Source organism: Simochromis diagramma, unplaced genomic scaffold, assembly GCF_900408965.1.
Source record: "Simochromis diagramma unplaced genomic scaffold, fSimDia1.1 OVJJ01000434.1, whole genome shotgun sequence".
Classification (NCBI taxonomy): domain Eukaryota; kingdom Metazoa; phylum Chordata; class Actinopteri; order Cichliformes; family Cichlidae; genus Simochromis; species Simochromis diagramma.
The window spans coordinates 401,997-428,827 of record NW_024387090.1 but is presented as its reverse complement, the minus strand read 5'-3'; the positions used below and the strand labels follow the sequence as shown (position 1 = coordinate 428,827).

General features: G+C 42.2%; 2 protein-coding genes across 9 annotated transcripts in view; both read left to right on the top strand.

Moving 5' to 3' along the window:
* LOC120742763 (la-related protein 4B-like) lies at nucleotides 1-9,808 on the top strand. 6 transcript variants are annotated; one of them, XM_040046196.1, is made up of 15 exons: nucleotides 1-118; nucleotides 2,646-2,783; nucleotides 2,884-3,006; nucleotides 4,094-4,142; nucleotides 4,405-4,541; nucleotides 4,829-4,932; nucleotides 5,105-5,215; nucleotides 5,408-5,677; nucleotides 5,880-5,959; nucleotides 6,036-6,236; nucleotides 7,179-7,248; nucleotides 7,320-7,415; nucleotides 7,889-7,962; nucleotides 8,173-8,242; nucleotides 8,856-9,808. In XM_040046196.1, exons 2-15 carry the CDS (start codon nucleotides 2,687-2,689, stop codon nucleotides 8,874-8,876), a joined length of 1,503 nt encoding a protein of 500 aa, XP_039902130.1. In that variant the 5' UTR covers nucleotides 1-118; nucleotides 2,646-2,686; the 3' UTR covers nucleotides 8,877-9,808. The 6 variants fall into 6 exon arrangements, with proteins under 6 accessions (XP_039902130.1, XP_039902132.1, XP_039902128.1 ...); XM_040046198.1 differs by having other exon boundaries at nucleotides 3-125; nucleotides 7,320-7,456; XM_040046194.1 differs by having other exon boundaries at nucleotides 4-125.
* Nucleotides 9,809-11,096: 1,288 nt separating this feature from the next.
* The window catches only part of LOC120742741 (disco-interacting protein 2 homolog C-like), a 74,792-nt gene continuing 59,057 nt past the window's right edge, over nucleotides 11,097-26,831 (top strand). For all 3 annotated transcript variants that reach the window (XM_040046166.1, XM_040046165.1, XM_040046164.1), the window contains exon 1: nucleotides 11,097-11,529. In XM_040046166.1, coding sequence (XP_039902100.1) covers nucleotides 11,451-11,529 — 79 coding nt within the window. In that variant the 5' untranslated portion in view covers nucleotides 11,097-11,450. The remainder of the gene's footprint in view (nucleotides 11,530-26,831) is intronic.

Sequence of the window (26,831 nt, the reverse complement as noted above, 5' to 3'; positions counted from 1 at the left end):
GGAGGGAATAAAAGTTTTTTTTTTCATTTTGTAAGCACGGTTTCCATGGCAGCCGCAAAGTTCACGGAGCAAAATAACTTAAACCTGCGGAAGAAACTCCACCGGGAGCAGAGCAGAGGTAACGGGTGAGTTTCTGTCTCACATGATGAAAACACCTCAGAGACGGTGAGCTTATCTGTGTACAAGCTAAGCTCCAGCAGTGTGACATTAACGAGGTTAAATATATATTTCATCGTTTTTATATCGAAATATGACTACATAGTATTATGAATCTGCATTATTATATGTTATATATTTATATTCAGATGGATATTTAACAGTGGCTGCATTTCACAAATGCATAAACATTTGATGAGACTATTAAAAACACATTTAATTTATGTCATACTGGCCGTTAGCACCGTAAACGTTAAAGTTAGCTTCACGGACGTTAACAGTTCTTAACGTCCACGGTTCGTGTTAAACGGATGAGGCTCTGATCCCTGCAGAGGTGTGTGTCTTTAAAGGCCGGTGTGGTCAGTTTCACTCCGCCCATCGAGGCTGATTTGAGGCCGGAGCGCAGAAACGTAACATCAACACGCCCAACTCAGAGGCTTTGAGTTATTTTTTAGATCAAGGTTTATCGCTAAGGTTCATGTTCACAGTGCTGCTTTTTATTAACTTGTTTTTCGAAAGTGCTAAAAACACGTTTTAATTCAGCCAGAGCCCTTTTTCCTGGACCTTTTATGAGTTTTGGGATTTTTCTTTTATTGAGGCAGTGAGTATTAAATATGTGTGGGGGTGTTGGTGAAATGATGAGGCACCGTGCACAAAAACACGTATCTGGGGATATGATCTACTTTGTATTGCCTTCTTCATTTGACACCGTGTAAGCAGAGATGTTGTGATATGCATGTTGTGTCTAAGTGGTATTTTGCTCTGTTTTTGTTAGCATGAGCTCAAAGATGGGGTTTACATGGGACAGGATGGTTTTAATTATTTCAATGTTTTAACTAGTGATTGTTTATGTATCTTCCCCAAATTGCAGATCCTGATTTATTTCTATTTACAAAAGAAATGTCTGGAAATTTCAGTCTTTTTTTATTTAAAAGTTCAAAAATTGCCTCAGAATTTAGCGTGTGGAGGAAAAATAAGTCGAATTTGCCTTAAAATCTCTAGAAAATTATTTGATATATGAAGCCAAAATTTCACAGCAATCATTTTATACATGACCAGGTTTTAAACTATAAACTTTTCAGGGACATCAGAGGTAGCTGAGCAGAAAATGTTGTGAAAATGTGATGATTTGAGATGTAATGACCCTCATCAGTTCAGGTGTATTTATACAGCACCAGCTGAGCAGTCGCCATGAGGTGCAACAACAATATTCATTTGGGTCTTTATCTTTATACCCAATTAAGCAACCCACTTATGAGCGATCACTTTTCACTTTGGCGGGAAGGAAGAACTCGGGGGGTGGCAGTGGTCTCCCATGACAAAGTGGAGGTTGTGGGGAAGGGGAGAAAAGGGGGAGCATAGGGAGGCAGGACAAGGCAGGACACTATGGGGGAGAGAGGACAAAAATTTAATGAAGAAAAATGAAGAAAACTCAGAACCACTGAGAGATTTCATTTTCAGGGCGCGTAGATTATTTTTTTCTACACAATTAGAAATAATTACAGTAGAAGAAGAAGACAGACTCACCCATTTTTTAAAGGTTTTCATTATTAAGTCATCCTGAGATCAGTGGTTTCAGTTGGCTGTGGACAACCACACACAGCAGCAAAGAGGACTACACCTTGGCTACCTTAGACCCCAATCAGATCGATGTTTATGCTTCAACTTCATCTTACGAGATTCACTTCCTGGGTCATGAACCTGCTGCTGCTCCTGGGGAGGTAGAGAAGGAAAGAGGTATAAGTGATGGTCTCTAAACTGCTGGGAGACGATGCAGACTCCTTCATCTGTCTTCTCTGCCCCCACTCCTGGATCGAACTGGGTCTGGAGGTGAACTGGAAGGCTGAGCTCAGAGGGCGTCTGAGGCCGAGCCTGGGCAGGGTGAGAGCAGGAAGTGTATCGACACAGCAAATCCCAGAATCTGTCTCAGAGCTCCAATCCTCTATGGCTCTGCTGGGAGCTTATCCCTACAGCACAGTGATGCCTCAGGGGACCTGCATGTGGGACTGGCACACAGATTGCATTCAGTCTGTACGTGTTCACTCAGTATGCCGACTGACTGGGCTGAGCGATAACATTCACATGCTAAATGTTCGAAGAAAAAGCCTGTAAGAACAGGATTTGGTTCATGTGTCGTGGTTTCATTCATATACAGGCAAAAATTGAGCTACCTACAACTGGAAGCAGCCATTGTGCATTAAGAAGTTACATAACATGTTACTGTTCATACAAGTGTCCTTGATGCATAAGCACAGTCTGACTGAACGGTGAGGTACATAAACTTCCTGCTAATGCTTTGATATCACAGGATCACAATTAGTAGAAACATTTAAACACAGAGTGGATACAAGGTTAACCTTTGAGCTACATTTCTTTTTGGCTTCATGGATTTTGTTGATCTTCTCTGTGGTTCAAATAACAAAGGTGTTGTATTTGTAGGTTTTAATAGGCTCATAAATATGGTGCACATTTATGCATTTTTATTATAGGAACCTGCCACCGCTCCAGGCCTCAACAATAATCCTGAAATATGGACCACAACAATTTTTACCTGAGCTACCCTGACCCCGCCTACCAGCAGGTTCAGCAGCCATGGCTGGTCCATGACAATCTGACCCTTCAGGAAGGTAGGCTAGATCTGCTTGTTTTCCATACACAGGCATTTTATTGGCTGCTGGATCTTGTTGGGTTACTATTTATTATTTGGTTATTTGTGTTCTTTTTAAGGATATATACCAGTGTTTCAGCAGGAGAACATGGTCCTGGGTGATCCTAACGCACTGGAATATCAGACACTGAGAGCCGACACTCACATATTTAACGGAGAGTCCTGTGACCCACCTGTGACGGGTACAAAGCTGAATTAAGTTTCTCTTTGAAGTCCATCCAGCTGTGTTTTTAAAATCCGGTATTTCTCACACACGTTGGCTTTACTTGGGCTGCGAGCTACGTTGAGGCAAAATGTGTTTAAAAAGAGACAATTTGATTCAACAGCTCCCTTTATTTTGAAATTTCTCAATTTCCTGACCAATTGGCTCATTGGGCGTGTTGCTGCAGCACGGTGGTTAGCACTGTTGCCGCACATCAAGAAGGTCCTGAGTTCAATTCCCCCATCAGGTCTTTCTGTGTGGAGTTTGCATGTTCTTCCCGTGTTTGCGTGGGTTCCCTCCGGGTACTCTGGCTTCCTCCCACAGTCCAAAGACATGCAGTTTGTCTCTGTGTTAGCCCTGCGACAGACTGGCGACCTGTCCAGGGTGTACCCCGCCTCTCGCCCTATGACAGCTGGGATAGGCTCCAGCGCCCCCCGCGACCCTGAAAAGGATAAGCGAATGGCGTGTTACTGTTGTGGTGGAATAATTTAGCTACTCCTCCAGAGGGGATCTCCTCTGGTCAGGCAGACCCCCAACAACTGGAAACAGTAGTCCTCGTTCTGCTCTTGAGATTATCACCACCTGCAGGTGGAGAACTAGATCGTGTGCTGCTATGCTGAGCTAATGGAGGCACAGTCACAGCATGAGAGACTCACTGGAATAGGAGTTTAGTTGTCACACAGTATGTACATTTAAATACAAAAACAGGAGTTAATCATCTAAAAGCATTGTTCCTTTAAAAAGCGTCCTTTTGCGACACACAGGCACACAGATCAAGGGTGTCTTTCTTCTAACTGAGGGGCAGCTTGTTTTATAGTCATCACAGATTTTAAAATCATCAAACGAAAACACACTATGATTTAAAAGTTAAGAATAAACAACATTAAATATACAGTGAGTTATTTAAAGGTTAAAGAACTGAACCAAACAATTCCTGCTGCCTGTTGCTTTTACCAGCATCGGTTCAGTCAGTCGAATCGAAGTCTGTGGGAAACACTGAAATTCATCTTAACAAAATCTCTCAAATTCAAAGTGACAAATGGGACCAATGACTTCTGTGATTTCAGGTGAGATCAGACAAGAGCTGAGGACCGTTTTGGAGTCCTACCTGAACAGGTATTAGCTTTGCACACATACCCCCTATTTTACAGATCCACTACTTGTAGTTGGTACAAACTAAAAGACATATGGTTTAGTATTTTTGCTGTGGTTGTAGTTTAGTTTGACCCGTTTATAAGTGCACTTATATGTAAACCTAAATACCCGAGTGGGACATTTAAATTTCTTTAATCTGACAATATATGCACTGTGATCTTTGGTAACCCCTCCATCGCCAGCATGTATCAGTGTTCTCAGCAGTTCTTCCGTCCCTCCTCAGAGAGCACCTCAGCAATGACCTGTTTCTCAAGACTCAGATGGACAGCAACCAGTATGTCTCCATCTCTGCTCTGGCCTGCCTCGACCAGATCAGGAATCTCACCACAGACCTGGACCTCATCTCCGATATTCTCAGATGTCAGTGTTTGTTTCTGTGGGTATAGGTGGAGGCAGAGTAACAGTTTGTGTCAGTTTTGAGTTATAATATTTAATGTACATGGATCAGACTTTATTTCCTTTGCTACAAAACCACGGGATCGTGATAGGGATTAGTGAAGAGGAACGTTTTTTTGGTTTTGTGTTCAAAAACTAAATCGGGTATTCTGACGATGCACATTAGAAGGAACTGTTGTAGTGTAGAGATGAGAGTGATGAACGTGGTTTATTGTTGTCCTGAAACACACTCTGCTGTTGTTCTCCCACAGCCATGCCGCTGGTCCAGTTTTCCCCGTGCGGACAGAAAGTCCGGCCCAGACCTAGCCGGTGCGTTTTAATCCTGAGGGAGATTCCTAACACCACACCTCAAGAGGTGAGACTGCACAAAATACCCCAACGCAACCAAAATCCTCAGTTTTAGTTCAGGTGTTGTTCTTACATGTACCTGCACGTGCGGGGATAGAGACGTGTGTTGTTATTTAAAGGAGTTTTAAAGGTAAATTGTGTATGTTGGCAGCGTGTTTGATATTGCTGTTGCTGTGCAGGAGGTGGAAGCTCTCTTTGAAGGGGAGAACCTGCCTAAGTTCAAGACCTGTGAGTTTGTGAGCAACGATAACTGGTTCATCACCTTCAAATCAGAAGCCGATGCAGAACAGGTAGAAAAGGGCCGGTCGAGGAGAGAAGTAAATTAGCTGCTGCTTTTTTTGGGCACATTTTTTTGGCTAATGCCATTTAGGTACAAATATGACTACCTGAGAGCAGTCCTGTTAAAAAGTGCTCCTGTTAGCCTTCTTTGTTAGGAGATCTGATAATACAATAACTGAAATAATCTGAGTCCATGTTTTCAGACCTACAAGTACCTTAGAGAACAGGTTCGAGTGTTTAAGGGAAAACCCATCATGGTGAGGATAAAGGCCGAAACAACAGCAACCATTGCTTTGGCTCCCACTCAAAGCTACCGACACCCCCAGCAGAACCAGTGCAACAGCTATTATGGCTTCTACTCCCCCGCTACCACCTACCAGCAGTCCTGCCAGACCCACTTGTCCACACAACAGCTAAACGAAGTCCTCGGTGAGGTGTGGACTGCTGCATCTGGATACCAATACTGGGCCGAAGTGAGTTTGTTAAAGATGAATTTGTGCCTGGAAAATGTATTTATGACACTTAATTTTATATCAGTGTTAAACAGATTAGCGTTTTTGTTTTTGTTCATTTCCTGTGATTTGTGGATGTCGTTAGTGTTAACGTGTCGTTTAATGTGTGTGAGGAGCTCTCTGGCTCCTCCTCTGATTAAGCGGTTGTTGTTTTCATCATTAGCCTCCTCTACTGATGAACCACTTCGTGGATGACTCCACAGCAGCTTCTGCTTTCAAACCGTACCACCCACACAGCCACAGGTAGCTCCTTTTTATCCTCTTATGTCATGACTCTTTATGATGTCATCAGTGTGAAGACTATTGTTTGTTTCTTCAGGAGAGGCTCGAGATGGTCAAACTGTGACCGTTGGCAGTCCCAGCAGCCTGCCTCCTCGCACTCATCTGAGCAGCCATCTGATCGTTTCTCTTCTCCCACATGGCCCGGTCAAGGACGGTCGCGCGGAAAGGTGCGCCTTCCGAGTAGAGGCGGAAGAAAGGAGCCCAACAAGCAGGTCACGTCTCCCACTGAGCAGGGAAGGTAACAAAAGATCAGTCCAGGTTTCAGATCTCTTTTTTTATTCTCTATTATTCTCAAGTCCTGCTATGCCCAGTTCATTAGTATAGTTCATGTAGTGAAGATAGGATATGACATAAGGGCATGTTTTCTTTACACTCTTACTGTTCATTGAGTTCAGAGACAGGGTTAAAATGGTAACCTCTTCCTTCTGGTTCAATTCACACTAATATGAAGTCAGATGGAGCGGTAACTCATCGGACAGTTTTGGCACTGTTATCATGGAACCCCGCAGCTAAAAATAAACTCAGTCATGCTCCACTTTACTCCCCCTAATGTCCTTACTTTCTTTTCACAATAGGGTCGAGACACTGTACACGAAAAGTTGTGTTTAACAGACAGAAAAAACAGCAAACAAATAGATGTGTATTCTCTGTATGATATTAATAAACCAGGTCTTAACCTTTGGAAAATGTACTTTGAAGGGCTCAGAAAACACAAGAGAAACCTAAGAAGTTCTCTCTTTGAGTGCCCTGTCTCTTTTATAACGTCTCTGCCATAATCAGCTCGTTTTGAGCAGACACAATCGCACGCACATTCAGCAAGTGTGTTATCGTCTCCTCTTTTCAAAACAGTAACTCACTGACTTCCTGTATCAGACATGTTCAGGGGAATTAAAATCCAAATTAAGCCAAGAATTATGAAGTATGGCATGAACCTGACCTGGAAGGGTGGAGGTTTGACAACAGTAGCTTCAAAGATAACAAACTGTAAGCAATAAAAAATAGAGCAGCAAAGACGAGTTACAGCCACAGTAGGCTAAAAAGACTCGATTTAAACGTCATCATCAGGTTCTCAGACTATAGGCAGACCCCTGTCTGTCACATTTTTTTACACTTGTAGGACACTTGTTCTTTAATAAAGTTATAAATCAGATGTTCGTCAGAGCTCTGTGTGTCCCTGAAGGAGAGGAAACTTCAGCCAGAGGAGGAGAGCGACCGCAAGGTCCTGGGAGCGACCCACTCGAAGCAGTCAGGTAAGTCACCACTGAGCGTTGTGTATGTGCACTTTGTTCAGAAAGCGTACTGACCATTTCTGTTCGTGTAGAATTCACAGAGTCAGTCCCCTCCTCGTCAGCCGTCTCCCCATTTTGAGCTCACAATGTTGAACTTCCCTCTTCTTCCTCCTCCAGCCTCTACCATGGCAAGTCTTCCTCCAGCTAACAGTAACACCAAGGCAACCAGGTCCCTCTGTATTACACACACACACTGCTCACCTGGGCTCATGGCCGTCAGAGCAACTGAGGCTCTGTTCACTGTCAAACTCCAGCCATACTGACTATATGTGGACAAAGACACGGTGTCTGTAACTGTGATGTTGTCTGTTAACGTGTAATCTGACCTTCTTGTTCTTTAATGTAACCTTTGGTTTGCACCTTGGCTGTAGTTTGACAGTTACACACCTGCCTCCTCAAAGATGTTCTTGATGTTTAGATGTTGTTGGATCGCTTTGTCTTCTGTGGTCTATCAGGCTCGTTCATGTTGTTGTGTCGGTCAGTGCATTCATTCTTTATAAGAATGAAGCAGATTATCTCGATTGTCACATTATGTACTTAAAGCACATGAATGAACATGACGTGATGAATAAACAGTGTTTTCTTTTTCTTTTTTTCACAGAGTGAATTACAAAGCAGCAGCTCCTGCGCCTCAGAGGCAGCGCCTTCACAGCAGCCTCAGCTGGTCTCAGAGCAGTGAGTATCTCTGACACAGCAGCTGCACGCTCTGTGTTCTGTTTTCACACGTAAGGTGTCTATACCGCTCACTGTTACAGTTGATATGATTAACAGTCTATGCCTCAGGCTTCTACAGTTATTTCACTTTGGCTCATGAGATATCTGAAAAGTAGAGAAGCGGCGGTTTTCCAGCCGTCCGTGCTGAGATAGTTGTGTTTGTGTTTGCAGGGCTGCGAATGAAGCCTCAGAGATGACCACTGAAGAGAAACCAGTTCAGCACACACAGGAACCAGTAACTGTGAGACTGCTTTTCAACGTCTTTGTGGTGTTAAAATTCATTTTCTTAACTGAATTACTATTTCACTACATAACTTTTATCTATACTACAGTATTGGAATCTTTTTATTTCAATTAAAGAATGAAGGAATTGGCGCAGACTTGCTTCTGCATCATTCCAGCATGTCCGCTTTAAATGCTGTTCTGCACCCACATCTGTTAGGTTCACCTACCAAACACTTGGAAGGAAACAGGAAGCCAATTTTTTTTTTTTTTTTTTTTTGATAGCTGGTGTTTGGTAATTCTAAACTGTACGTTAAAAGCTATAAATCACAAAAAGGGGGTTGATAGCAACAAAAGATAAAAATACAACAAATGAACTTTTGTAAAGGAAGTTAAAAAAAATCAAAAGTAGCACAGGTGCAGAGTGTTAGAGTCATATTTCATTTTATTTTTTTAATTTAACCTTTACTAAACTAGGAAGATCCCATTGAGATTAAAAACGTCTTTTTCAAGGGAGACCTGCCCAAGATGGGCAGCAGCAAGTGTCTCACAGTTACAAAAATGACTCAATCAAACACATGTTGTAAAGGTGTAATTGTGAGTTTGACCCCATCTTTACTCTGTTTGGCCAGGAGTCCAGGAAACTGACCTAAGCAGAGGTCTGCAAGAGAGGCTTATGCAGTAAGTCGGGTCCTGCCTTCACAGAACTGGGGTGATGCACCAGAGCCAGCACAGTGGAAACGCTGATGAAATGAGATGATATATACTACACTGAGTAACACATTTAACCTTTAAATCGCCTTAATCCAGGTCTGGATGTTTGGGGTGGGCAGAGGGCTCCGACTGTTTGGCAAAACCAACTTTTCAGTTTTTTAGACAGGAAGATCTGTAAAGTTTGATCTGCTACTTTCATTTCTGTTTTATTTCTTGATTTGTAGTTTAGGTCTGTTTGTTGAGAGTGAGCTTTCATTTTGTTGATTTCTTCTTGCTTTCCTGATGCATCGCCAATTATTTTCATCCTGTTTGTGTGTGTTACATGTTTTCTTAGTTGTACAGGACGTTCCGCCATGATTGTGAACTTATTTTAGTGCTGCTGTTTTATTTCTCCACCCATACATCTGTGTTATCTATGACTGCTGTGGACACACATGAAGCCTTTTCCATTAATATCATTGCTGATCAGCTGTATTATTTCCATTTTTAGATACCAGAGAGCTGCAAGGGCCAGTGTGTTTAATGGGATCTGATTTGATCTTTCTAGTTCTGGGATTAAATTGATCAAAAGCATGTTTCCCTTACTTCAGAAAAGTTTTATTTATTTTAAACAGGAGTGCATTTCTTCCCTTTTGGCTGGGTGGGTACTTACTGTGTGTCTAGAAACAACATTGTTTCAGCACTTGAACTGTATGTGAGAACTTGAATTTGATTGTAATGAAGCCATTTTTCTTTTCTTTGAAATATAAAGTTTTAAATGTTAAACAGGTGTCATGGAGACAGAGTGGGCACGGTTGTGGAAAGTTATTTTGTACAGACTGTACATATTGAACAACTATTAAAGAAGTGCCTTTGAAGTTAAGTTTGTGTATGTATTTATTCTGATCTATCTGATCATCCTCTCCATGATTAACATTTAAATATAGAGTCGGCACCCTTTACGTTAGTTCCTTCTTTGGACCAGCAGATGGCAGAAGAGTAACATCACAACACTCATTACTCCATTATCTGGCACCACCACTTGTTTACAATGAGGATGATTTGATTCTCAGAAGGCTATAGGCCTAATGAATGAGATGAAGAATACTAATGAAATACACAGCATTCTGCAGACAAATTGATGCTCAGTTATGTGTCACAGGCACATTATGCTCATTCAATCATACTGTGCTTAATTGAAGGGCGCTTGACCTTTAATATTAATGATATTATTCTGCTGAGGCTCAGTTTTCACACACAAACATGGAATATAGAACAGCCACATTAAAAGTAATGGCTAATGAGAGAAGGAGAAGAAAAGCTGTGCTAAACTGGAAAAAATCACTACCCAAAATGCAGACAGCGGTTTGACTTAAAACTTAACAAACATGACTAATAAATCTGCACTTTTAGAATGTAAGCTATGCAGTTTGATCAGGCAGCGCTTCCTTAGTTATTCAAAGTTATTCACACTTTTGTTTCCCAACAGAAAACTGTTTTAGAAATCTACGATGCAGTTTCTAATAATTTTAAATTCATTAATTTAAAAAGTGAGTAATAAAAATAAAGATGGCACTGAAACTTGATATGCCACAAATTTTTCATTGTAGAGTTTCAGCTCTACAGTTTTTTCCCCTCAAAACGTTGAGTGTTGTTGGGGTCTTTGAATTGTTTCTGGGAACCAAACAACTTTCATAATATTAAGGTAAACAAAATTTGCATCGCAAAAGACAAGCAGAACAGGCACAAATTATTTCTAGGTGGTAGAATAAACTTTTCTTGAGTGCTTTTTTGTGTATCCTAATTTTAAACCATTTAAATGAAAGAAAATATAGGTTACGCTTGACTGTTATGTTTTTTGCAAGAAATCTACAAATAAAAAAATTGCAGTTTTTATTTTAAAGGGTTCAAAATGAATACAAGTGAAATGATTACCTAATGTTCCTAATGTGAAAGAAAAAAAACATTTGAACTTATAAATAGTAATAGATTAAATAACCATACAATTTTTATTTATGTGTAATTAAACCAGGAGTTTATTTATTTATGTATTTATTGTGCCACTTTTGGGCTCCCATACAGGTTCATTTGGGCGTTGTAGGTGTGGTTGGTTGATGCGCCCCCTGCCGGTGATGAGCGGAACTCCCTCCCTTTTCCCTCCTTCCTCCGTAGAGTCACGTGACACCAGCGGCAAGAAGCTGCAAACGGCTCTGAGACCGGGGCTGCGCGAGCCTCATCATCATCATCATCATCACCGCCACAACCGCCGCAACGACAGCATAGAGAGCCTACCGAAACCGGGGTCTTTACCGATTCAAGGAGCGGGCGTCATGGCGGGCCCCCGTTAAACCAAGAGCCACATTTATCCTCTTTGTTCTCGCAGTCTTCACGCGCCTCCGCCGAGGAGGGGCCGCCAGGAGAAGCTCTCCTTTTCCGAGCGGAGGAGAAGGAGGAGGAGGCAGGAGGAGATACAGCAGCGGCGGCAGCGGAGGTAACAGTCGAACCGGGGACGTGCTTAATACGGTACGAGCCGAATGGCGGACCGCGAGGCGTCGCCGATACCGCTGGAGATCCGAGCTCGGCTGGCGGAGCTGGAGCTGGAGCTGTCAGAGGGTAAGAAATGGATCAAAAAAACACGAGGGGTGCGAGGGAGAAAAGCCTCCCCTCTCCTCCCCCTCCTACTTCTCTTCCTCCTCCTCTTCCTCTTTTCTCTCGTTATCACGTTATCTCATCACCATCACCATCCACACCGGGAGCCCGTACCTACTAACGGAATCTAACCGTTCATTCCTGCGGCCCCGTCCTCCACCTCCTCCTCGTCCCCTCCCGCTCCTCCCATCCAGATGTTTGTCAGTCAGGGGACCGGCCTGAGCAGCTCTGTGTGGCCGGGGGAGGATGAGGGCTGAGCGGGAGCAGGCTGCGGGATTCTCCCGCTGCTCTTTGTCTCAGCTGCGGAGAAAACACACACACACATACACACACACCCGACACGGCCTGTTCGCCCGTTTTGGGTCCGAAAATCGAGCCATTGTTTGACCTTGAGATGTTGACACAGTCAGCCGAGCCTACCTGTGTGTGTGTGTACGTGTGTGTGTGTGTGTGTGTGTGTGTACGTGTGTGTGTGTGTGTGTTTAATAATAGCATTGCGATGCAACGCTGCGTGACAGCGCAGCACAGAGGGGGGCAGCTTGGCTTTTGATGCCCGTGATCGCAGACTCCTGCTTGCATCCCTGCCTCGCTCTCTCTGTTTTTTTGGGCCTGAGGATGAGGAGGAATATTCTTCCCACCACCACCATCTTCTTTTTACACACACACACACACACACACACACACACACACACACACACACACACACACACACACACACACGCACACTCTCCTCTGTATGGGCCACTGAATCCCAATCACAACATCCCACCCAGTTGTTATCCCAGTGCCAGTGAGCATCTCTGCCTTATATAATGTGGAGGGCATATTTTATTTATACAGGCCTGAGAGGGTCTACATTGCACAGGGAGAGATCCTGGATACATGCTGGATGTGAGCCACCCTTTTTTGCCAACAATTTACTGCTTGTGTGCAGGTGTGCGTGTGTGTTATGCTGCCAAAATCTGATGTGTTGAAGGTGATGGAGATTGTGGTGTATATGTGTTTGAAAATCCTTTCACGTGTTCTCCGAGGATGATGAAGACTGAGTGTAAATTGTGGGGCGAGTGCCGAGTAATTAGTCCAGACAAGCAAGAAACTGCGGCTTTAATCTAAAAACATCGGCGCGTGCCTTTGAAATCCCCTGAAAGCAGTCAAACCTCGATGCATCAGACTGTCCCGTTTCTTTCTGATCAGCCTCATCATTCATAAAAGGCTTTATTTTCTCTCTGCAGTGACACACATGCACGCACACACACACATGCTGAGGTGAAAGTGTGGCAGCTGCAGGCCGACTGGAGCTCCTAATCCAGCCGAGAGTGTTTATCAGAGCAGAACCTGCTGCTGGCAGATGTTATTAATGATGGAAACGGCGGGACGACGAGGAAACGTCACGCCCAACGTCAGCCAGCCTGAAAACATTCAGGTGTGTGTGTGTGTGTGTGATGGAGGGATTGGTGGAGTTAGTGGTGGATCACAGCAGGTTGAAGGATGACAGGCCTCCTGATTGTGCGACGGACATGTCAGTGTGGGCCTGTCACGTGTACTGATCCAAACACAGGGGTGAGAACAGTGTGTGTATATATGTGTGTGAGTGTGTGTGCGTTGGATCACTAAGGGATCGTGTTCCTGTGGTCATTACAAAACAGGAGCGCGGCGAGCAGCAGATGAGGCCGCTCAGATGGATGGCGTCTCTTCAAAGAGATTTTAAAAACTCCAATTTGTTAACATCAGCTAATAGGAAACAATGCTTTGTGTTCTTGTTACTTGCATAAAAAGTGTCAAAAATGGACATAGCCACAGCGACGTCACCCACTGGTTTTGGAAGGCCTTGATTACTACCTTGTTGTTTTTTTAGATCCAAAAGTGTCCACATTTGGAAGCTAGGGTGGAGCGTTAAGCTGTCAGCGTAACCACGGCCCATTAATAAACTGCACGGGTGAGAAAAGCAACACACTAACCAATTAGTTTCAAAGTAAGAAACAGTCCAGATAAAGTCCAAGTAAAGAAACTTGAAACCTTATGTCTAAAATAATAGCCTGCCTACAACAAACAACAAGCATTATCTTGTTTTGTTTGTGGTACGTGAGTTGCTCTGCTTTGCTAAGAAGTGAAACAAGCCCTGGTCTTCTACGCTTTTCCGACTTTCCTACTGGAAATCACTAAATCCGACATCCAAAGTAACTGGAACGTGGCAGTAACCTTGGAGTTCTGAAATGAATGTTCTCAAACAGGAAGTGATTGAAACAAGTTGCTAGCCAGCTGGTTAATACTACAGTCCCACTCTTTGGATGAAACGCCTTTTGAAGGCCACTGGTGTCGGGTGTGGACATTAAATTTAGGGCCAAGACTTTTTCATAGTGAGTACCTCAGACCACACAGCAGCAGATTAAAAAGTTTGGCTTATTTGAAGTTTGCTGATTTTGTCTCAGGGACCATCAAGGTGAACTTTTACTGAGTGCAGTTAAACCCTCGTCCTACAGTTTCCCGGGCTAATGTGTTTTTATTATCCTAATCATAGTTCTGTAGCTACTCACCAGGTCGCACATTGTTACATGTGCTTCACTAATCCTCCAGACATCCTCAGTGTGTAGATTTTCGTGTCTGTTTACGACCTTTTACCTACAGCGGTGCTGTACGTTTTTGATTGTTTGAACCTTGTGAAGCAGCCGGGCTGTTTTCCATTTGAGTCAAAGGAATTTGGATAGTTTTACCTCTGGGCGGTGAGCCAGTGACTGTTTGCTTTTGGGAACTGATCGAGCATTTGGACCCGGAAACAGATAATAGTGTCGCATGTACCAAGTGGATTTGGGGATGATGTAGTCCTGCTAGGTGGCATCTGTGTGTGACGTGGTGTGGATGAGAATTAGCACCTCCAAATCTGAGGCCACAGTTCTCCAGCCAGAGAAGGGTGGATGCCCGCACCGTTTTGGGGATTAATCGCTTCTTCAGAATCTATTAATGCACATAATTAATCCACGGAAAGTGACATCACATCCGCTGGCACAAGCTACTCTTCGGTGTTGTTTCAGCAGTTTTTGTATCCTCGCGTTGTTGCTACAGTTTGAAAAGATGAAACTTTCTTTGCTTCCGGTTCTGACTTCTCCCCCACATACCAGAGGTGGAGGTTTTATATGCTGCAGGGAGCGTTCGCGCCTTCAGCACTAGTATGTTTCAGAGCTGTGGCAGCGTCACTGTTTGCGCACAAAGATCAATCAACATAGCGAACAAAAACGGTCCATCAAGTGGAGGAGTGAGTGCGGAGAGGGAGGTCTAAACGTATGTTTTGACTGGCGCACCTGTGACTCAGATAAGGAGGTTCAGAAAAATAGATGAGTGGATTATGTGTTGTTTGTGAATAAGGGATTAATTAGTTTGCAAAAAAACCCCTGAAAGTATCGATCGCCTTTATTGATCGCCAGCCTCAGTTGTTGTTAACTGATGTTTGAAAGGCTGATTTAAAGAACTCCATTTCATCTCTTGTACAGTCACTACATAAAAAACTTAAAAGGGTCCTATTATGCTTCATACTGAATTACCCCAACCAGGGACAGTAAAGAGCATTACTAGTCTATTCTTAGTTTCTTAGGTAAGTACTGAGTTTTTTAATTTTTTTTTGTCTTGGCTCTGTATGATGTCATAGAGTGCGTTGTACCTAGAATGGTCATCTCAGGCACATAAGTGCCACCCAGCCTCCATTTACACTTGGCAGCCAATCAGGTGAAAGTTGCTTTGAGAGGAGGACAGTGGATGAGCTGAGGGGCTGCGTCACAGCCTGGTATAAGATACTTAAGGATTATTTAGACTTGTGAATAACGCAAACTACTCTAAGAATAAAATGTGATGCTGGAAATGAGCAGAATTGTTCTCCTTTAAGAAGCTAAAACATGCCACAGATGATATTTGTCTGATTTGTGGCAGAGAGGTAAAGCAGGTATTCTGCCTCCTAATAAAGGTGTTTGAGGACGCCGTGCCTTTACAGTTATTGTGCAGCAATGAAAGTCAGGCTACAATTTCCTGCTGCATTTAGTGAGTATGGCTGCAGGATGAAACTTCAGTCTTTGTCTTTGAGGAGACGGTGCGGCGCTCCACCTGTTTATTAGATAAACGCAGCAATCAGCTGAGCTCTGGTAGATAAGCCTCTCCCTCACTCCCTCGCTTACTGTCGTCTAAATCGCATCATCTCTGCTGTATTGCTGTGACCTCTAGGCATTAAGGAGCCATTCTCAAGCGTTTAGCGTTCGCTCTTATGCAGAGTGACTTGCAGATGGGATGCAGCGAGCTGTCGGTGGATGATAGGAGCGTCAAAGGACGGCCGCGTTAACCGCAGAGCTCTCAAAGTCCAGCTCTCCTGCAGTCCCTGAACTAACTGTTAAAGTGCTGTAGAATGAAGCTGTGAATGTTCCTGGTGTGTTTAAGGACGTCTTGAGATCACGCTGTGAGCTGTGGGTCCAGTCTCAGGTGTTAAAAGTAAAACGCTTTGACCTGGAGAAACAAAGAGATTGAAAATGAGGGGATGTCCACACACTCGTTCATGTTTAATCACCAGAGAGCTGCTCAGGTGTGAAACCAGCAGCAGCACATTTTCTTCCTCTTGCTAAATATTTCACATGGTATCAAAGCTTTTGTTCATTTTTTTCTTTTCTTTTTTGTATTGAATATTTATCAGGAGCTGGTGAGGGTGATTGTTGCGTTTCACTTCTAAATTCTTGCAGGTTTGGGGGTTTTGTAAAATGCAATATTGCAGTTTTTTTCTCATTAACAATGAAGGCCTAGATTCTGCGTGTGCATGAACACAACAACAACAACAACAACAGCGTGCATCTGTGGCCTGAAGCCGTACATTTCAGGTCAGTGTAGCCTTGTTGTTTTTTTGTATCTGCAGTGCCTCACGCGGCCTCTTTCCCAGGGATGTTGATGAATAATTAATGAGTATTTACACTATTATGTGTGATTAAGTTGATCAGGCTTGATGAATGAAGCACTGCTGTGGAGGAGAGTTTCCAATCAGGATGGGATGCAAAGTTCTTCTTATTGTACTCCATAGATTTAGGTGTTTATAGTTCCATCCAGAGTCCAGGGTCTGTCACAGAACTGACATATATAGACAGACAACCACATTCGCACCTACATACAATTTAAAATCAACAGCTAACCTAGTGTATAGGTAGTGTATGTGTTTGGATTGTGGGAGGAAGCCAGAGAGAACCCACGCAGGAACAGGGACAAGATGCAAGCTCCACACAGGAAGGCCCCAGCCAGCTGGTGGGTTTGAACCTGAGACACTCTTGCTGTGAAGCAACAGTGCCAGTGACCACACCAACATGTCACTCAGCATATAGTTGTTGTTTGAAATTTCAAAGCACTAGATTATGTAGCTTTTGAGGCCAGAAGTAATGTTGTTCAAAAAAGCCCAAGAAACATGTGTAGTAGGTTGCTTTGGATGTCACAGTTAGAGGAGCACAAGTCCAACTTGGATATCTGCCAATCCTGATTATGGATCCAGCAGCAGTGATGAATTACTGATCTGTATTCCTCACTGTGAGGACACGATTGGAAATGATTCTTTATTGTTTAAAAGCAACACACTTGACTTAAATGTTGCTTTCCTAACTTTGACAAAAATCCCTTTAAGAATATAAATGTACTGATTTTTGGTATTATTGCAATTCATAAGGGAAAACTGCTCTGCTGTTATTCATGTAAGTTATTTACACTAGGCTCATTTCACTACATCCTATTCATCTTTTTCTGACATTTACAATTGGATATCTCCAAATAATTATTAAAGTCTAGTTTTTTTTCTTGATCGTTTAATAAAATCCTCTTGTATTATTATTATATTTCATGTAAATTAGGGTGGCAGAACCTGGCAGAGTTTTGTTGCCAGAATGCTCAAAGCAGATGCACTGGTCGATAGTGAAAAGTGCACTGACATGGAGATGTGTGAATTTAGTGAAAATGGGCTTGTTGTGCTCCTAAGCTCAGAAAATGCAGAGGTATTAATCTGTATTCATAACCTGTACAAATTATATATCAGCTTGTTGCAGATGCTGAACAAGATTCATTTGTTTTAATAATTAAACCAAACCACACACAGACACACACATCCACTGGTGTCTTGAGCTCTAAGTAATGACAAAGCAAATTTTCACAAACAGTACGCGCTGAAGCGTAATAAGTATAATAATGGTCACATATTTGTGCCGAGTATCATCTATACTGGTGAATCCACATTTGCGTCAGATAAGTATTTAAATTTTGACCCCCCAAAAAACCGCAGTTGTGAAACTCCTCTTTGCTTTGGTATGATCTGACTGTAAAGTTGGACTTGAAATTTCATTAAAAATTCTTTTAAAAGTTGTAAATCTTAGTTGACATAAGCTGTTCCTTCCTAAAGATAAATTTTGTTATATCTGTGTATATGCAAAGTCCTGCCGACAAATCTTTGGTAATATTTAAAAGTTGTTGGGTTTGTTTTACACCTTGGAGCCTAAATAGTAACTGATGAGAAAATGTCTTCAGGCATTTAATGTATTCAAGTTTAGCTGCAGTTCAGGTTTTACCCTTCTACACATCCAGTTGGTAAATCTCCTATTAGTGGTGTTTCAGCCACCCTATATTTGCATCTGCCACTGTAAGCTGCTTTGCAACCCACCCCCGCCCCAGGCCCTCCTTTCTAGCTGTGTCACTGCTCAGTTCTGTAATGATGAGTCTTGTAGTTGCTGCCTTGTTGCAGCCAGATATAAATAAGGGCAGGTGAAAATGACAGTCTTCTTGTGACTGCAGTCTGCAGGGTAAAACATCTTGATATCATCTGATGTAGTATGAAGCCTGGTAGAAAAGGGCAGCTTGACTCTCTGACATGGACGGGATTATTATAAGTCTCATGTATGACAGCATGAAACCCGCCTCAGCTGGGTTGATGTTTGTCTCGAAGCTTTGCTTGATGATTTCTAGCTTTTCAAATCTTTTCTGATTGATCTCTTCTCTAATTGGCTACCTGACCCTCTCTGCCCTATGACAGTCTGACTTCACTGTGCGTATTGATTATTGGGGATCTTATAGGTGGAGGAGAACATGAGGCACGCTACAGTCCTTTATCTTTGTCTGGTCTAAGTAAAGGCAACATGTTATACAAAACTGTTATGATAGAGGTTTTTGGACAAAGTTTGTGTTCTCCATTCTTTAAGCACCGGTTCGAGCACCGTTTAAGCACAGGCACCGTTTCAAAAGTACCGGTTTGGCACCGGTATTGGATAAAACCTGAACGATACCCATCCCTACTCACAAGGCAGGGTGACCAAGGTTTGATTGGCACATAGTTTCAGGCAAGTTAGCTACTTGTTACTGATATTGTTCATATACAGGAGGCTAATTAACTTATCCTTCATTTTTAGCCGCACAAGCAACGACCTGCTCTCTCAGGATATTTTCAGAATGCAGTCGTCTCTGGGAAAACTTTCTCTGTGACATCAATAACACTTCCCTGATCTCTTCATATGAGAATTATCCTCCACTATCATCCTCCTTTGATTCAGAAAGGAGGATGATTGTGGGTATACCCATTGGTTAACTTGACAATCACAGATTCTTAACCAATAAGCATGCAGTTTCACAGTCTGATGGAGATGGCAAAAGTTCTTACGTACGCTGTAACTGTCATGACTTGATGTGCACCTCCCCAAACGTTACTGGCCGTGATTGGCCTGTTCAATACCGTCTTTTTCTCCAAGGCATTTTCTGTTTCTGGCATCATTTTTCAAATCGACTTGAAAGAGAATAAATCAAGTCAAGGAGATAAACTAAATATAAACTATTGCCGACTACAGTTTTGATAATTAAATTGCACAGGAGCGCTGGCCACTTGCATAGACTACTTCACAGGCTTTACGTAGCTTCAGCACAGACATTTAAATTAAGCTTCAACTTGACGCTTTGCCATTGGACTTTCTCCATCTTTTATACCATCTACTCTATCAGCCTATTCAAAGTGAAACGGGAATTAAGCTTGAATCACGTCCATGTGAATCCTGTACCTCACCTTTACTCTAGACATCAAAACAAATTAGCAGCGAGCAGCTTTAATGTGTTGTGACTACGTGATGGTTTCACAGTGTTGTTTAAGGAGTCCTGATGGCTGATCATCAGCACAATCCTGACATTGATTTTCAGTCAATCTGAACGCTTCTGATCTGAGTCGTCTTCATTGAGCAGTCAAATTGCGCAACACGCCCACAGAACTGAGGCCCACAGTCTAGTTTTGCTTGCTGTGAGACTCAGCGGGCATGTGATGGAGACAGACGTCATTTCAAACACGCTGCATGACAAATGACTGACAGCCCCTCTATTCTGATAACACTCCAACGCACCACTCATCGAGCTGTCACTGGTCTGCTTCCCATTTTTAACCGGAAACCACGTGGCTATTGTTCTCCGGACTTGTTCTGTCATCCAGTACTGACTGAAACGTGTCAGCAGCAAAAGCTATTGTATAGTATAGCTTTCTTTTAGGACAGTTTTGTACTTAAGTTACCAAGTAATTCATGCTGAGTTTCATTGCTGCTTGTCTGTTTTGTTTGTGCGGTTTGTCCATTTTAAGAAGAAAGTTACATCATCGCCTAAATCACTCATCTAAACTCCCAACTTGGCATGACTTTAAGCTGCTGGACTCAACTAATTCTCAGTGGTACTACTTTTAGTATCACTTAATTTGCCCAAGAGTTTTTTTATTTAGTCTGGAGAGTGAGTGCATAGTGAAGACTGTGAAGTCCATGGCTGGATTTTAATACTTTAAAATTACATCCAGACCCAGTACTGGATTTTAAATGTGAATAATGGTGTCATGGTATCACTGATTGTGAGTTCAGCCTTCCCTGCACCGTCTACTGGACAAACTACTGTGTGTGAATGCACTGAGTGATATTCCACTATTATCCCCAACTTTGAAAAAACTAGAAACACAAGGTTTTATTGAGTTGTATTAAAAACTTGCTGTGCAAAGATCATGATTTGGCATTTATGCCCACAGAAGCTGCAAGCTCTTACATTTAGGAGGTTTGAATAAAAAGGTAAATAATTAGTTAATCAGAGTTTAATTTGTCTAATCATTTCCAGCCCTCTTCAATCAGTATATTAAAAAGTATTATTTCTTTTATTTCATATATACAGTTATTTGTATGATGTCTTAAAGCAGGTGTGGAGAACTCCAGGCCTTGAGGGCCGGTGTCCTGCAGGTTTTAGATCTCACCCTGGGTCAACACACTTGAATCAAATGATCAGTTCATTATCAGGCCTCTGGAGAACTTCAAGACATGTTGAGGAAGTCATTTAGCCATTTAAATCAGCTGTGTTGGATCAAGGACACATCTAAAACCTGCAGGACACCGGCCTTTGAGGCCTGGAGTTTGACACCTGTGTCTTAGAGGGAGGATGTCTCTAAAATGGTCATCTCAGGTAGGGCTGGGCGATATGACCCAAAATTCATATCTCGATATTTTTTAAAGCCATAAAGTAAGAACAAAAAGAGAGTTCTTAGTCAAAGCTGTGTCCCAGATGTCACACAGGCACTTTAATTAACATACAGCATAGATGTACATGAAAAAAACTACTCAAAAATAAATTATGAGTATTTATTAAATAATCATGCTCCATAAAATAAAAGAAAACTATGTTGTTTTTGTGCATAACAAAGAGCTCACAAGGCAAAATGTAAACTAAAAGACACTGAGCATAATAACATAGACAGATTTCACAGCTGCTCTGTTCCCAACCTCTACTGCGTGACTGACAGCCTGGAGTTTGAAATCTATGGGCTCAAAATGTGGTCATAAATATTTTGTACTTGTAAAAAAGATTTGTATGTGTAAAAAAGATTTGTGTGTGGACTTAGCCAAAAAAACCCTGCAAGTTACAAGTACGAATTTTGACCCTATTTTTCTTCCTTTAAGTTGATTGGTCAATGTCATGTCAATCACAAATTAAACAATCCAATCAGAGAACAGATGGGTTTGGCTGTCGGAGGGGCGCTTTTTTGAACTGCAGGTCCTTGAAGGGTAATCTCTATATAAATATCCGATAGCAGTTAGGTCCCTTTACTTTCAGCAGCTGTTGAAAGGATAAAGTTGTGGTATGTCAGTGGTTAGAAATACATTATTACTTTAGGATTAGTTTAACACAACGTCAGGGCTGACCCGGGACCATTGCTGTGAGTCACAGTGCGCAGCATAAAAGTCCTTTCACATCGGATGCAGGATGTGCTGCTAATGCTAATTGCTAACTAAAAGCAATTGATCCAGAATTTGTTGCTGGCTGCTGGGCTCTGTGGGTTTTTGCAGCAGCTCTACCTGTACTAGATGCACCTGCTCCTTGTTGTTTCTATCTCTGACTTTATGTCCTCTACAAGAGCTTCTGGGGTTTTTTTGCTGGTTCTTCAAATGTTCAATAAAAACATGTATGCTAATTCATAACAAAGAAAGCTTTGTAATGAAGACTGTCATTTCCAAAACACTGCCCCCCCCCCGCGGTCTGCAGCGCTGTTGAAAAGGCTGTGGAAGTCCCTGTATTAAACACGTAGACCTGTGACACAAAAATCACCAAACTCGGACGACCACAGACTGTTTTCCTTCGTGGTGATGAAGGAAAACGCTGGGTTGGCATGTAAAAGGGCATTTATTCCCTTCAAAGACCTGCAGTTCAAAACAAGCGCCCCTCCGACAGCCAAACCCATCTGTTCTCTGATTGGATTGTTACATTTGTGATTGACATGACATTCATCAATCAGATGAAAGGAAGAAAAATAGTGTCAAAATTCGTACTTGTAACTTGCAGGTTTTTTTTTGGCTAAGTCCACACACAAATCTTTTTTACACATACAAATCCTGATTTACAAGTACAAAACTGATTTACAAGTACAAAATATTTATGACCACATTTTGAGCCCATAGAAATCCGCTTCGTAACCATGTCTCTTAACAGGTGCCATTTATGGTCCTTATACGCACACAATAGGGTTATATTACGTTGAAGCACAGTACGTATCACTCCGCGAGGCTCCTCGGTAGCCATAATGCTCCGACAATCCATCAAGCGGTGCAGCTCCGAAGCGTACCAAAGTCGTACTAAAACATTTTTTGACAGATTGCTGAGCGCCGTGTACCACATAAAATCGGTTCGCGGTCATCAAGCACAACCAGAATTCATACATAAGGCGCACTGTCGATTTTTGAGAGAATGAAAGGATTTTAGGCTGCATGACGTTAGCGCGGTTAGCTCGTTAACACGTTGACGCCGTCCAGCCCCACGCACGGGGCGATGCGCAGTAACTCGTTAACGGAGATTTGCCGTGTTGATCTTGTCGCTGTCTGCAGGTGAAGCGATGGGGGAGGAGGGGGGGTTGTGTTCAGTGAAGGAGAGGCGAGGTCGAGTAACGTTGCGTAGAGACAAAAGTGGACAAAGAGAGGCAAACTTGCGGCTCCACAAGTATAATTATAACGTAACATAGACTATATCCATATAAAGGATATTGTCACATCTTATATCTCGTATAAAAATATATCGATATTTTTAAAAAACTCGATATATCGCCCAGCCCTAATCTCATGCACAGAAGCCCCACTCAGCTGTTGTTCATACCCATAGTCTTTGCAAGGCACCAAGGCCCAGTATAACATACATAAGGATTATTTTAAATTGTGAGTCATGCAAAGCTACCCTAATCGAGTTTAAAATGGTAAATACGGAGAAGGATGCTTATCATTATTTACGCAAACCACAGTGACGTCTTCACATTGCTTGTTTATTATGCTCCATTGATGCTAATCACTAAAACCAGTCAAATCCCAGTTCTTGAAAAGTGGAAACAAGCATTGGTTAGACATGTGACCAATAACTGAGCAGAACTGTTGAGCTATAGGAACAATTACTTACCTGCACTGATGATGTCAGTGTGAGAATCCAGAATTTTTCTCTGCAGGTTTTTTGTCCTACATAGATGATTTTTTTTTGTGTATTTTACCCAAAGAGGTTTTTATTTTTCTCAAACAGATTTATTAACTCCTCGGGCATATTGCATATTTTGGTTCCTCCAAGACTCATCGGCTTTTACATGGACTGATCCCGTTAAATGTCGTCTCACCCCAGAGGTCCCTTCATAGGCAGGAAAAACGTTGCTTTGCGTGTCTGTTTCTGCCTTAATTTGACAGTTTAACCTTTTAATTAGGTCAGAGTGAGGAGCAGCAGAAACAGAGAGAGAGGTGTCACTACAGCTCAAACGCTGAATGGATTCAGTGTTGAACTGCAAATTGAGTCTAATTTTGAACAGTTAGTGTCATTTATTGAGTGAGGAGACCGAACATTTACTCGATTAAACCACTTGAAGCAAAGACGAGCTTGTAGAGTTTTTTTCAGTGTGACTGCTTGTTTACAAGGTGCCAAGTATAGTGAAAAGTTTGCAGAGCACAGTAATGCCATCAAACGGTTTATTATCCAGACTGTAGATACACCGATTGTGAAATTGCAGACCGATTTTCTTGTTCTTTTTAATTTTTTAATATCATTTATTCCCAGAAATAAATATTATTTGGATATGGATCAATGGATCAATAAAACCAGGCACTCAAAAATGTAATTACAAGTCAATTTTCCTTGTCATTGTGTTACATAAGTACAATATGAAAACAAATTACATTAAATCAATCATTTGTGATGTGCTTTAAATCGACATCTTTTTAAAAATAAAATAGGCACAAGTGGAGTCATACAGAAAAGGAAAATATTCATTTCTTCTACATGGACACAAATAAGTACAAATGAGACCAGACAGATCTGAGCTCAAGCATAAAAATAAGGTTGGAAAATTCATGTCCAGGAAGTGCAAATCAATACATGAGTGACTGTTTCATAAACCGTGTTTGAGCGAGCGAACGATCAGTCCTGCAAAATTCAGGCAGACGACTCTGGTTTGAAGTAAGTGACTTATTGCAGCAGCAGAATACCGTCTGGCTGATGAGGCTGCGAGCTCATTACCCCTCAGATATGTTACTGACAGAAATTAGGGAGTGACAAGTAAATGCATCTGTTAATAGAAGTGATGCATTAATAATAGATGCATCTCCTCTGATAATAGATTAGCCTTTTGTCAGAAAATGTATCTGCAATTATGATATATATGTGTAGTTCTCTGCCTCCTCTTTGTAACCATTTGTAGCCTTTGTCTGTGTTTCTTTGGACTGTGGGAAACTGTGATGGACGCGTATCACTGTTTCCCCTCGGACATGATACTGTATGTCCACTGGTGGCATCTTAACCCACTGCTCCGACAGGGCGCCCTGGTTTTCTGCTTTTCTGCCATTGTGGACGTGACGCTTGGCTGCTGCTACAACTGTGTGTATATTTAGACATATACTGTATAAATGTGTGTGTTTCTGTGTGTACCCGTGTTGCCCCTGGCTTTGCTGTGGACACACAAGTTGTAAAGCCAGAGGACGCCCCGCCATCCACACGGGTCCCTGCATGTGAGTGTGACAGCCCAAGGTCCCCAAAGCATGACGCATGCTTTAGTCCTCCTTTATGTGTGTGCATTTGTGTGTGTGTGTGTGTGTGTGTTTGAGTGTGCCTGCTGGAGGTAGATTTGGTTACCATGGTGGCTTTGTGGGTGGACTGGCTGTTTATGATTATGTGATAAGAAAGAGAGAGATCAAGTGAAAGCTGGATGTTAAGGAAAAGGACGGCAGAGCAGAGTCCAGCCAATAGAACGGTTGTGTGTAATGCAGAGCCAACAGTGATGCTGTGCATCTAGATTTTGCTGCAGCCAGTTGACAGGAGAAAAGGTTCTACATCCTCTTAATTATTTTTTACGATTTTTTCTTAATTTAAGAGATGTAATTATGATTTCCCATCCAGGCACCCCTTTTCCATCAGCTCATAGTTCCTGATATATTGTTAAAGGTGCAGATCATCGAGCTGAATGACCTAAAAGGAACCACCCGAGTCACTCATTTCTGGTTATACTGAAGAAAATATTAAGTTCGTCTTGTAAAATGTGGTTTTTCAAGTGTAAGAAAGGAGGATTATCCAGGATAGCCTCATTGGCTAATCATTCACAATCACAAGTATTCAACACCGAAATTGGGATGACAAAAAAATTTGGCTCGAGGCTTTCATGATGTTACCTGTCTAACAGGTGACATCTAGGTCGCCACATCCGTTCTTTTGTACTGCTTATGCGTAGTGTTGAACTCAGTGTTAGCTTTTTGGCCATCGCTGTTTTTTGGTTTTGGTTTATTTGACCAGATTTAGACCAAAGAATGATCAGAATCAGCTTTATTGACTTTATTGAATGATACGTTATCAGGTAACATTAAGTAATGCAGTCAGAAAACTGCACTGATTGGGTGCATGGTCTGCTAATCAGTGCTAGCCCTGACAGCACCCTCACCGCCATTGCTGTGACATTGGCATGACAGAGGAGCGTAGTCAGTAAATCACGCTCCATCCAGCACAGCGCCACAAGGCATTACCGATGTAGCTTATGTGCTGCGTGGGTGGTGTTAGTGCGTAGCAGACACACTGTGTTTGTTTGCTCATTTCTATACCGGTTAGTGTTGCTTCGTCCATGTGATCCACTAGGACCACTTTAGGGCGATATTGCTTACCTCTGCTTCTCCAACTTCCTTTCTTTCTCTGACCACGCCCAGGATTTACTCGGTAGCTTGGAGATCGTTTGGGGGGTGTGAGTCGTGTAGCTGGTTAGTGTAGTAGCAACACTTCCATGTTTGGAACGATAGATCGGGGTTTGAATCCTGACCAGCCCCTGCGTCTGGTAGGGGTCCTCACGCTAGCATTAGATGTGTATTTTAGGGTTTTATTTACTCCTATGATGAGTAATTTTGGATTTTGGACCGTAAACGTCTGGTTTTCTGCTGTGATTAAAAAAACAAAAGATAATTCTTGGTTTCGGAGCACTGATCGAGCCAAACAAGCAACACAAGCACACAAGATATTCTTTAGGAAATTGTAACTACTACTCGTTGTTTTATGGTTTTATTAAATCAAGTGATTAATTGAGACTGTTGGGACTTTTTTTGTTTTTTGTGACTGACATGATTATATTGTTGCAGAAAAAGTTGGTGGTAAAACATCCAGAAATCTGGAATGTGTTCTCTGCAGACTACATCACAGGTTTATGGTGAATTTGGTAAAATAAGTTTTCATGGTTCTCTCTCACTTGCTCTCTGGCACTGTTTTGTTTTCTTTTGCCAAACCTTTCA